This window comes from Galeopterus variegatus, unplaced genomic scaffold (assembly GCF_000696425.1).
Source record: "Galeopterus variegatus unplaced genomic scaffold, G_variegatus-3.0.2 Scaffold749, whole genome shotgun sequence".
In the NCBI taxonomy this organism is placed as follows: domain Eukaryota; kingdom Metazoa; phylum Chordata; class Mammalia; order Dermoptera; family Cynocephalidae; genus Galeopterus; species Galeopterus variegatus.
In genome coordinates, this window is record NW_007726860.1 from 406,898 (window position 1) to 420,519 (window position 13,622).

The 13,622-nt window shown below is 35.9% G+C and overlaps 1 protein-coding gene across 4 annotated transcripts in view; it reads right to left on the reverse strand.

Moving 5' to 3' along the window:
- The window catches only part of MCPH1 (microcephalin 1), a 265,284-nt gene that overhangs the window by 205,419 nt on the left and 46,243 nt on the right, over positions 1–13,622 (reverse strand). For all 4 annotated transcript variants that reach the window (XR_550428.1, XM_008572047.1, XM_008572048.1 and 1 more), the window contains exon 9: positions 5,557–5,672. Coding sequence is in view for 3 of the 4 variants with exons in the window: in XM_008572047.1 (XP_008570269.1) it covers positions 5,557–5,672 (116 nt within the window). In the remaining variant the exon portion in view is untranslated. The remainder of the gene's footprint in view (positions 1–5,556; positions 5,673–13,622) is intronic.

Here is a 13,622-nt window from a genome sequence, read left to right on the forward strand (position 1 = left end):
TCCCCGGTACGGGTGCGACACCGAGGGTTGCGATCCCGTTACCGGTCAGTAAAAAAAAAAAGATAAAAAAAGGAAAAAAAAAAAAAATTTTTGCTGAGGGTAGCAATATTTTGAACAACAACAACAAAACCTGTAAGTAGTAAAATAAGCAAAACAGCAAAATACCTTGGAGAGAAAACAAACAAACAAACCCATATTCATGTATTTTTACCAGAGTACTAGCATTAATCTTCCATTTAGCTTCTTCAGGCTTTATGTCTTACAATATCCAACAAAAAACAAAGAAAACAGGTCAACAGATGTCTTAACATTTTATATTTCTCCCTTTGAAAAGATACATAACCATCTTTCTTTGTCAGTGATCTACATATTAGAAGCTAAGATTACAGAGGTAGGGCCAGCCCGGTGGCGCACTGCTACAGTGCGCCGCTTGGAAGTGCGGTGGCGCTCCCGCCGAGGGTTCGGATCCCACATACAGACTGGTTCCCGCTCACTGGCTGAGCGAGGTGTGGGCGCAGCACCGAGGGTTGCGATCCGTTGCCGGACACGAAAAAAGACAAAAAGGAAAAAAAAAAAAAAAAAGACTCATTTTCCCACTGATTTAGAGTGACTTTTCCCATTAAAAGCTGGTAGTAAACCAAAAATTCTCTAATGGAAGCTACAGCTCTGAGATCTTACAATTCTTTATTGAATCTCATTTGTTTTCACTCTTCAAGAAAAACTGAATTAATGTCATTTTAGATGTTTAGTGTGTCTTTTGCAAACAATGACTTGAAAGTTCATCTTAAAAATCCTTCTAGTTGACTTGGTTTCTCACTGCTCTTTTCTCAAAGAAGCATTTATGCCAAAAACTGTATTTAGAAAAGTTTTCTTTTTTTTAAATGACCATTAAAATTCACCCATTATTTCCAATTAGGTGGACTAAGTAGCTTGGAACAACCTCCTCACTGTGATCAACTAGAAAGGCTGGACAAGATGCAAACAAATAAGGACCAGCTATTTGAAAGCACTACCTAGCTGGTAAGACAGGGAGTTATGGAAAAAGAAACCCTCAGAAAAGAACCTGCATCCTAGAAGCCCATATTCCCCTGAAGATAGTTAGCCTCACAGAGACAGAAGCCCAACTTCAAATCATCTCAATCCTGACAGGAAAATAAATAAAAATTAACCAGATATACTAGACATTGAACATATGGCTGAAAATTAAGAGAAGCAACAGATAATAAAATCAGAAACTAAGGGGAGCCACAAAATGGAGTTATAAGGTATAGATCTCAAAATAAATATGACTAGTATGCTCAAAGAAATAAAAGACAAGATTAATAATTTTGGCAGAGAATTGGAAATGATTCAAAAATTCAAATAGAATTATAAGGACTAAAAGATACAATAAAATGTAAACTCAACATGCAGGTTTAGCATCAGAACAGACTTATAAAGAGTAAAAGGTAAAATGGAAATGAAACCAATAGAAAATATCCAGAATGAAATAAAGAGATACAGGAGGAAAGAAATATAGGAAAATCAGGAGGCATGGGCTATAGACGCAAAGGATAATACATATGAGTACATTCCCAGCAATGGAGGCACAAAAAACAGACAAAAGAGATAACAGCTGAGAATTTCCCAGAACAGATCAAAGAGAGGAAAGCCTGTGACTCTCAAGCAAGCTAACAACAAAAACAAAACTCTGATACAACAATCTAAGGGAAACTACAGAAAGCCAAAGATGACAACAATCTATACTCAGAACCTGCCTGGCTGACTTCAGCATCTCTTTTCTTGTAGGTTCCAATACCCATTTCCAGGACACACCTTCTGTCAAGACTGTGCTACTCTACCCAGGCTCCATGCCTTCCCATCCTTCCAACCTTCATGCCTTCCACTCTGCACCTTCATATCACACAGAATTTAGGATTAATAGCTCTCATCAGGCATGTTCTTCAAGGCTGTTCAGTTAGGACTTACATGTATGTGCTACTTCAAGTTTCAGATTAAAGAGGAAAAAAAGATCATTGGGACAATGACATATCTGAGTTTCAAACCATTTTCATGACTACAGAAACAGCATGTAAGTATTCACTGATGAAAGGTATTTCCTGCATACATGCTTATTTCAACATTAAAATTCAATTACAATTTTTTTTTTTAGGAAATAGCAACAATTTTTGTGGTTAATCAAATCTAATCCCTTAACATAAATTTATACAAAAAAAGATGACTATGTTAAAAAGTCTCAATTTCAGTTTAACAGATTATCTAATTTAAGAAAGAACAAAAACAAACAGGTTAAAAGCGAAGTTTCAGTGGAAAAAAAGGAAATGATTGAGATACTAACATTAGCCTCAAGACTAACATTATATTTATTAAGTCACAGGTCAGAAATTTCTATTTAATTCACCAACCCAATCCTTCTACAATTCTGCAGTAGACTTTTAATACCAGGAAACCAAATTTAGCGGTTTTGTTGCCTCATTACAACATGATATCGACATATCAACTCCTCTTCCCGCCACTACCAATTAAAAGATCTCAAACCACTGCAAAGCTGTATCTTTAAAATCAAAGCTGTAAAGAAATTTGTATTATTCCTCCTTCAACCTGTGAAATGATAAACATGATTATTCGTCTCTCTACACTGCTCTCTAAATTTGCTTCCAAAACACTTTTTAACCCATAAGGTAACAAATCAGGATGTTAAGCCTTTGTCTTTAATTTTAAAGGGTCTAAACAACGAAACAAGATTCTATGGGAGTGTTTAGAAACAAACAAAACTTCTGGGATAAATTATTTTGGTTTCCAAACTTTGGTTCACATTAGAACCACCTCAGGAGTTTAAAAAAATCCTAATGGTCAGGGTGCACCTCATATTAATGACATCAGAACTTCTGGAAGCATAAGCCAGGCACTGCATATTTTTTTTTAGATCTCCAGGTAATTCCAACACAGGTGGGATGCACCACCTTGAGGAATTATAAGTTCTTGATTCCTTAGAGAAAAGGCTGTGTGGTGACTGGAACAGGAAGAATGTTATATGAAAGAAAGAAAACCTTCTGCTATCAGCAAGATATTATACCTAAGAAGAATTGTTTCCTCTCCCTGAGTGTTATTTCCTGCCTCTTAAAGAAGGGAATTGTGCTGGAATGGTGGCTGTCAGAAGCTGGTTGGCAGCTCACTGTTATTACACAAACACCACCTGGGAGATGCTGGGCCAGAGGATCTCAAGTAGGGCCACAGAATCTGCATATTTATTTATTTATTTTTATAAGAATCTGCATATTTAACAAGTGCTTCAGGTGATTCTTCATGTAGAACCAGAAGTAATGAATCCTTTCAGCACTAATATTTTGTTATTCTAAATTATGAGGAGTGAAAGTTTACTAATACATTTAAATGACTTTTATTTTATTTTAACATTTACTTGTACATTTGTGGGGTACAGTGTGTTGTTTCAATATACGCAGATACTTCACAATGATTCACTTAGGGTAGATAGGATAATTTTGTACCCGTTAGTACACCACATCTCCTCCCTGCAACCCTTAAATGATTTTTAAAAGAAGAGTTAAAACAAATTGGAACATGTTAGGTAATTAAATTTAAAATATTTTTATTCCTGAGCATGTCAGTTGAAGGCAGATAAGTAGGTATGTATATATTACTTTGTAATTTGTTTTCCTCTTGACTACTTTTTTTTTTTTATTGCCATTCATGACAATGATACTACCTCACACTTAACATAGCACTTACCACTTGCTCCATAGAAAATGCTGGGAAGTCACTCAGGTCAAGGGACCATATTCCCCCCAAAGGCATATCTCTAACCCAGCTTTTCTACAGACCTACCCCCCCCAGGTCAAGGGTAATCACCAGGCAGCAGGCAGCAAGTTCAAACGTCTGAAAAATTAACTTCCATAGTGGGCAAATAAGAAGGTCAAACCTCACACTTTTTGATCAGACAAGATGGAGCATTTTTATGGTTAGTAACAAATTACTCACCAATATTTATTGAGCATTTTTTAAAATGCCAGGTATAAGACCTCTTACTGCAACAATAGAGATGAGCAGATACAACTGCTTTCCTAAGAAATCTATGAGGGCAGAAGATACAGTCGAAAGATCTAAAGCAGAGGATGAAGTAGCTGCCAAGAAATACAACCCCAGGAGCAGCACCTGAAAAATGGTCAGTGGACACTTACAAACACAGGTTGAACGAATACCAAAAAGGCTTTTTTCTTCATTTATTCCTAAAGGAAATAGGTCAAATGGCCATGGAGCACTTAGGAAGACCGGGTAACAGGAAAAAAAAACATAAACTCGGCCATAGGGGTCACCAGCTTTCTACAAAGGGCACAATCACTGGGAGGCAATACCTTTGGGAAGGTCCAAAAGGTTGTAACAGACCCATGAATAATCAATTGTAATTATAAAATAGGATGCCAAATGCCTTGGTGTCGGTTATACTACTAATATGTTATGGGGACCTGGCAATTTCTCTCTGCAAATCTGCTGCTCTACCTTTCCAGTTTTGCTCCATTTTTTCCCCAAGAGAAACAGGAAAACACCAGTAAAGAAATCTAAGTTTCTACAAATTACAACAGACTTTCATGGAATCTGTGTAATTTTAAACGTCTGACCATTGCCAACATAAGGAGCAAAGATGTCATGTTTCTCTTGCACAGGTAAAATGCAGCAGCTCACCTGTCCAGGCCTGAATATCATGAGTTGTATGCTCCAACACAGATTGGAATCTACTATCCTTTTCATTTGTTGCTTGTTTACCAGCACAGTTTTTCCCTACGATTTTGAATTCAGGTTTCACTGTATTATACTTCCTTGGCCTCATAAAAATGAGGCACAAAATAATGCCGAATGGCTAATTTTAAATTTAACCAGTGAGAGCAGATACTGAAGGATCAAAGGATTTTAAACCTTCCTCACATTATCCATGTAAACCTGCCCTGGTATAAGACAACTTTTTTAGAAGAGCTAGGTTTTAAAGCTGAAGCCTCAAAGGAATGAATGTCCCCAAAGTGTCAGTATATAAACCTTGCATTCTGATGGCTTGGGGCTAAACCTTGATTAGTTCACAAATGAAAGATGTTTGGATTTTCTACCTCCTACCTAGTAAATATTCTCACTTTCTTTTTTTTTTTTTTTGTGGCTGGCCAGTATGGGGATCCAAACACTTGACCTTGGTGATTTAATACTGCACTCTAACCAACTGAGTTATCTAGTAAATATTTATTGAGATTATAAAACGGCAATAAATGCTGGCACAACCCAAATTCCCTGCTGGAGGGAAGGCGTAGGCATTTTTATAAGCCAGAAATGCATGGCAAAGTGGTACAAGAAAGCTCACTCTATAAATAGTAACTCTGTCCTGAATGAGACCAATCCTGTCAGTATTATACTGAGAGTTTTCCAACATTCATCCATAACCAATTTTTAAAATAAAACACAACTTGGATAGACTAGCTTGTTTCATTAACCCAGAGTAGAACATTACGATGTAGTAGCATTTGAAAGCTGAAAATAGTATTTTCACACACTGACCTTTTTGCCTTTTTCACTTTTTTTTGAATCCTCATGAAGTTTGATGAGGTCCTTAAAGCCTTCACGTGAGCCATCTAAAACATCATGCCTTGTTGGTCCATTTTTAACACCTAAAACTCAAGTGGATTGAAGATCTTAGAACTCTAATACGACTTAAGCAAAACAAAAAATAAAAATTTCATTTATTCACACATAATGGTAACAGGAAACTGTAGGTCTTTAAAATAAACATTATGCACCTCCTGCTCTTTGAGATCTACTTAGAACTTTCAGTTTATCCCAATCCCAAGCAATTCACTTAACTCAGTGGCAGAACAATTTTTTCTGTCAGGTTACAAGGTTCTATACCATCACAGCTGTCCATTTGGTAATGCAAGAAAATGTATGCATATACTTTATGCTCTTCCTCCAACATAGCCCAGCCTGACAAATGTGTCTTATTCAGCTTGGGCTACCATAACAAATACCACAAACTGTGTGAATTCAACAATGAGAATTTATTCTCAGTTCTGGAGGCTGGGAAGTCTTGAGATCTGGGTGCCAGCATGGTTGGGTTCTGGTAAGGGATCTCTTCCTGGCTTGCAGACAGCTGCCTTCTCACTGAGTCTTACTATAGTCAAAGTGAGAGTGGAAGCAAGCTCTCTGGTGTCTCTTTGTATCTTTTTATAATGGAATTAATCACATCATGAGAGCCCCACCCTCATGACCTTATCAAAACCAAATTATCTCCCAAAGGTCCTATCTCCAGATACCATCCCATCATGGGTTAGAGTTTCAAATCTGAATTTGGAGAATTCAGTCTACAGTAATGTTAATAACCATCTCCCTTGCAAAGTCATACATCTTAGACTCCTGTCACTCCCAATTTTCATTCTAACTTCATTATGCACATGATTATCTTAGTTTTCATAAAATGGTCAAATACAGAGACAAGAACGTCACAGCCCCAGAATTTTAATCATTAAGTTATATAGCCTGAAATTTCACCGTTTAGAAATTTGGGGGGTTAATAATATCATCAAAATATAAACACATCAAGGAAAGTTAGAAAATGGTCACTCATTCACCTCTCAGTGTGAATTAGTTAAATCACAACCTTCACCTACTCAACAGAGGTAAGTGAGATTAAGAAAAAAGTTTTGAGGGCCGAGCCCGTGGCGCACTCGGGAGAGTGCAGCACTGGGAGCGCAGCAGCGCTCCTGCCGTGGGTTCGGATCCTATATAGGGATGGCCGGTGCGCTCACTGGCTGAGTGCAGTGCGGCCGGTCTCGAAAAGGACAAAAAAAAAAAAAAAAAAATTTTGATATTGAGGGAAGAAAGGATGAAATTTCAATTGTAACCACTTTGGAGGCAGAACCTGGCTAAGGTAGCATAAAAACATGTGTGACTTAAACACTAAGAAAGGTAGGGAGATGAAGTGGATGTTGAAAAAACCACAAGAGAAACATGGTCTGGGTCAAAGTTTTGCTTAGAGCCAGGGCCGCAAAGATAAACTCTGATTTCCAACATCTGTCTTCCAGCACATGCTACTTTCCTACTTCTAAGACATGGAATTGAGACTAGTAACACCGATACTAATAATACATCTAAACAATAAATATTTGTACAAGGCACTTGGAAAGAGTTAGAATTAAAAGACCTTCTGAAGGTTGATTTAAGCATCCATAATTTTAACATATATAACACTTTATATATTTTTTAACAAAAATGTTATATATGTTATATATGTTCCAAAAATCAGAATAGTGAATTATTTAATAACAACGTAGAATACAAAATCTTAAGACTAGGGAAACCTTAAAAGACACCTAGAAAAAAACTCCTTTCCATATATACCTTTAGGATATGTACAAGTTACTCAAGGTTCTATATAAGTAAAACTCAGCTAACAAGAGACTGTACTCATATTCATTTGCTAAAATGTCAAGTACACTTTATTAATTATGAAGAAAACAATCTAATCTTGGTCTTCAACAGACAATGTAGAATACTTTATCATTGTAGAGATAATTAAAATATGAATTTATATATGTAAATCAGTTCTAATAATATATAACAATATAGGTTAGTTTTAATACTATATAACTTTCCCATTGGAAGTAATCTCATCTTTTGAATTCCCTGATATTTCTAAACAGATTATCTTGACTATTTCCCTACTTGTCTAAACTCCTTGAGAGAAGATAGATCTTTACATTAACCTTATCTCTAATTATGTTTATTCGAATACCTTGGACATAATAGATGCAGAATAAATATTAGATTCATAAAATCAATCAATCAATCAATCAACAAATTAATCAATTGGTTAAATAGTCAATACCCTTCCTTCCTTGAGGTCAGCCTTTCTGTTAAGGCTTACTAACATACAATGAGCTGTAAAGATTGTGTCCTGTTTTACAGCCCCAGTGAGTGAGGCTGGCAGACTGTGGGGAAAAGCACTGAGAAAACCACTCTTCTTAATACACTGTGGATTATTTGAATTGTCAGAAAGTGCAATAATTACTCCATTTAAAAATATTTAAAGAATACATGTACATGTACACCTACTTATTTGCTATATAGTAATTCATACTTCCTCTTAAATGAAAAAATATTCAGAATATACAAAATATTTTACATCATATAAGAATAGCTAAATGTCTACACTTGGGTGGGTTTAGTTCTTAAATAAAGCACATACAAAATACTTTAAATTAACTCCAAGTAATTCATACTTCCTCTTAAATGAAAAAATATTCAGAATATACAAAATATTTTACATCATGTAAGAATAGCTAAATGTCTACACTTGGGTGGGTTTAGTTCTTAAATAAAGCACATACAAAATACTTTAAATTAACTCCGTTTTTAGAATGGTATATACCTTCTGATGATTTCAATGAACTGTATCAAAAACATCAGTAAGATTATTAAACTTTCACACATTGCTGCAAAACAAATTTGGAATTACAAAAGTAATTCCCTGCTTCAGGATTGTGAATTATAAACAAAATACATATAAAAATGTACCTTTTATAATTACTATAGCATTTTTGCCCATAATTTCCCATCAATTAAATAGTTATAATCCAAATGAACCTCATCTTGAACCATATTACTCCTTTAATCCAGGATCAGTGACCACCAACCAAGTCAGCACAGGCATTATCATTTCCATCACTAAGAGATCAATGCACTAAGACAAAACAACATTGAATTATAATGGCTATAATGTAGTTTAAAATACTTCAGTATAGACTCTATGATATGAAGAATGTGTTAGTTTGGCCCCATCAAAAATGCACACTCCAGGAGTGGCCAGCTAACACATTAACCACACTCCAGAGACAACTATAAATCTTTCAGCCCAATATTAGAGGCTTTGCTAACTGGCAAGACATAGAAATGAGCTGTAACTGGTGACACATCAGCTTGTTAATCAGCATAATGGATGTCAGAAATAGATTCTCATTGGTTAAATTCCTGGATTCAAGAAAACAGGATAGATTCAAGAAAACAGGATAGATTTAAACAGGGGCACCCTGACCCCATGAATAAATAGAGCATAAAAATCTAGTACATACTATAGTCAATATCCCTGGGGATAATACCCAAGGCTTGATCCCTAAATGGCCCATGATAAACTACAGGGTCCAGGGTATCTGGTGACCTGATGCTGACAGTAGGTTTAACCCTAGAATATTAGCTGCCTCCTGTAAATCTTTCAGATCAAGTAAGGATAGTCAACTAAAGGATAGAGAACTCGGACTTCAGCATACTGACTTGCCAATAAGTTTGTTTAATAAATGTCTGTGTGTCTGAGACTTGCCCTCATTAAGAACTGGTAGATGTAGCTGGTAGAAGAGCAGCTAACCATTATTATTCTCCAACAATTGGTGACTATTATCTATGAGAAAGAACCAGTAGTTGGGCATGGCCAAATTGCTCCAGTAGTTCACAACTCACAAGTACAGGGTGCCAACATAAAATTCCATCATGCACAGCAAAGAAAATCTATTTTAAACCAATGGACAAGAGAGGGTGTGGGTGTGGAAAAGACTTTCTGTTTTGCTGATAGACACATGGCACCAGTAGAACCATGTCAGCCCTCTTCATTAGTAAGAAGCAACTAGGGGCAAACTGTGTGCTAGCTCAGGATGACCAAATGACTTTATCTACTTGGCAATTCAAATGGACTTCAGGTGGTTATCTGAAGAGCTACGGTTAAGTGGTGTCGGAGGGCAGGTGTGAAGTTATTTGGACAAATAAATAACGTCAAGCTGCTTTATATACTTCCTGTCCTGTGCGGTCACAAGTTCAAACAATTAAGATCTCCATTCCCAAATTTGCCTGGACCTTTTTCCTAAGCTCAAACTAATATTCTAGCAGGGTTTTTCAGACTGTATGCAAGACGTAAAGGGAATTTCCATATTTCAACACCAGTTTGCAAAACTGAGGAGCTTCTACCTAACCTTCAATTAGAAGTGATTAATCTGCATTTTAAGGATAAGGATAATCTGCATTTTAATACTGAAAGGCACATATCAACAGAAGAACCAAACATAATTCCATCAACATTTTCTAAGCAATGAATATGCTCAATGAAAATCAACTGCTTGGGGAATGATATCAGTATTTGGCAGTACCTACATGGGTGAAAAGGCATTATCAAAGGAGAAATACATAAAATCTTATTACAAAAAAAAGTTATTATATATCAGCCTTAATAAACATTTGCAATCAATTTGGGGGATGGAAATAATCAATTTGAGTCCCAATTAAACAAAATGTTATTCTTCCTTCCCCAAAGAGAATTCTTTCTTTCTCATGAGTAAACTTATATTACAAAAAATTGTACTTAATTTTATTTTGAGCTCCATCAACAAAAATTCTGTGAAAAGGCTCATTACGTAATTTAATTATGTACATAAGTGCCTACATACCTTGATTTGGCCTCTTGGTCCACAAAGCCTAAAATATTTATTATCTGACCCATTACAGAAAAATGTTGCTGATACAGACTATAGTAAAAAATGAAATAGATCTATTGATACCAACATGGAAATAAATATGACATATTAAGTGAAAACACACGCCCACACAAATGTTAAGGCAAAAGGACAATATAATTCTATGTATGCAGAAAATCCCCTTAAAACATCTATTTGCATTTGTATGTCTATGCACATACATACAGATGATGTCTGGAAGGAAATCTTAAATTATTGACAGTGATTGCTTCTAGCAGACAAACACTCTAACCTACTGTTTGCTCTCCATAAAGTACCTAGGGTTACGCGTAAAACATAAATCAGATTTGGTTACTACCCCGTTCAAAATCACCAATAACTTCTCATCACACTTAAAACCACCGCCCCCTTATCAAGGACTGAAGGACCTAATGATCTGGTTTCTGGCCACCTTCTGACCTCCTTTCCTACCCATCTTCCTTCAGCTCAACCAGTTGTTGATGCACTGGCCTCCTTGTTCCTGCAAGTTTTTTTTTTTTTTAACTTCAAGGTATTTGTACTTGCTGTTAACCTCAGATTAAAAATTAAAACATGGCTTTAGCAGGCTCCCTCCTCCACCTCCCTCAGGCCTGTGATGTAATAATGTCTCCTGCTCAGAGAAGATGCCTGGGCTGCCTCCTCTAACCACCACTTTCATGTCTCACATTATTTTTCTTTTTATCACATATTGCTCACTGGCTGACACTATGTTACATATTCACTTACTGTCTGTCTTCCTCTGTAGAACAAAGCCTCTATGAGGGGGGCACCATGTGTTGTTTCATTCCCTGTTATCTCCCCACCCACTAGAAGAGTGCCAAGGGCATAACAAGTACACAGCTCACTTTCAACAGTTATTAAGTGAATTAATGAAAGGAAGTAAGTCAGGAGCATAAGATGGGAAAATTTTATTCTTTTTAGCAATCTTTGTTACATGTGTATTGATTATAAAATTAGACAATAAAAATGTAAAAAGAAAAAATTTTTTATGATTTTAAAGATTGTTTTAAAAAACAAAATTAGGTCTCCCCTTAGTTCCTGTTCTTCTAATACTGATTACTGAATCTCTCTGTACTTATTCTTGAACCCTTTATTACACATTATCTTAGATATCAACAATAGCATCAAGTAAAACGGAACTGAAAACAAAAATTGAAAAATGACTTGCATTTCAACATAAAAGATTTAGAGGTACAGTTTGATGTAGAGAGCAGTCTTTACTGCTCCACAATTTCAGCAGGTACGAAACCTTCACTTAAACTGAAAACTTTATGGTTTTAACTATGGTAAATTTCCAAAGAGAGCTGGTTTACCTGAGTCCCAGTTGGGCTGACAGCGGACATTTACAACATCAATGAGTCTTAATTTTATTATTTAAAAAAAAAGGGGGGTAGGGACTAGATTCTGGATAAGCAACATCTTTTCCTATCTTAGAATGCAATGATTTTTCTGTCTCTTCATAATGACGTCAAGTAAGGCAGATGACTCTAGAAGATTCCATTGTATCAGGATATACAGAATGTTTCTGAGTCATACCAGGGCTGGCTCTTGCTGTATGTACACCATTGTGTGAAAGCCCACATCATGTGATCACTGAAATCTTCCTCCAAGTCCCAGTCACTCAACTGGGACCTGTCCCTCATCCTCTTCTACTTACTCCAGACCCTTGGGGGCTGTAGACACTGGATCAAGTCCTGTAACAAGAGGTACATCTGCTTCCAAGGACTATCACACTCTAGACAACACTGGAACTTTAGGCTGTGCCACACTGCTTGAAACCACCTTTTTCCCACTTAATTTATATTTGCATGTCATTAAGTTATTATTCAAAACCTTAAAAAATACACAAGATAAAAACAAAGAAGAATGAGAAAATAAACTTCAGGAACAGGATATTCTTTTTTTTTTTTTTCCCTTTTTGTCTTTTTTTACTGACCGGTGACGGGATCGCAACCCTCAGTGTTGCACCTGCACTGCGCTCAGCCAGTGAGCGGGAACCGGTCTCCACATGGGATCCGAACACTCGGCGGGAGCGCCACCGCGCTCCCAAGCGGCGCACTATCCAGTGCGCCACCAGGCCGGCCCGGAACAGGATATTCTTAACAACCAAAACAATTCTACATATCTACTGTTTTATATTAACTTTAGGGTCAATATAACTTTAAAATAAATATTTTGAAAACACATACTAAGCCAAATTTAATATATGTTCAGAAAGATAAGATATAAATAATAGGTTAAAATATACAAAATTATTTTAATTTTTTGTGAGATGATTCTGGGGAGTTAAACCTCAAGAAAAAGACATGTAATACATCTGTGATTATTTCAACCCCCATGACTTCTCCATCTTGGAAAAAGTGGTTAAAACCATTTGAAGAGTAGAGAAATGATAAATAGTAAATTTGGTGAAAATGTTTTTTACTCTTGCTACTTTTGCTATAATTAGTTCATTATTATGCTGTTCATTACATAATTTATTATTATGGTTACAATTAATTATAGATAGGAATAAATCTGTTTAAATGATATATACTTAAAACAAAATAAGTAGAAGTCAAACAAAGCCTGTTACAAATGAACTTCTTACTGCTCAAAAATGTTTTAAAAAATATTTCTTTGGAAGACCTGGTCTGTTAGCTCAGTTGGTTAGAGCACAGTGCTAACACCACCAGGGTCAAGGGTTCAGATCCCCCTACAGGCCAAGTGCCAAAAAAGAAGGAAAAAAAATAACAGTTAAGAATATTTCACTATAGTTAACATTGTCCAAAATTTCTTCAAAAATAAACATTGATAACATATTTCCAAATTTACCTCCTCTTTCTTGATAGAATCAATGGCTTATGCTACCTTAATTTCCCTTCTAAAATAAACAGCCTCACTATAATGAACCTAGATTTTTAAAAAACATCGTCTATTAGTATGCATCTTTACACAACAATCACGTTATAAGGTGAGAGAGACTATAATGGAACAAGGAAAAGGCATTTGCTCTAGTCAATTATTCATACTAGGTATCACTTGTTCTTCTGACCTGTTAAGAAGGAAAAAGCTTAGAAAAATGTATTCCTAACA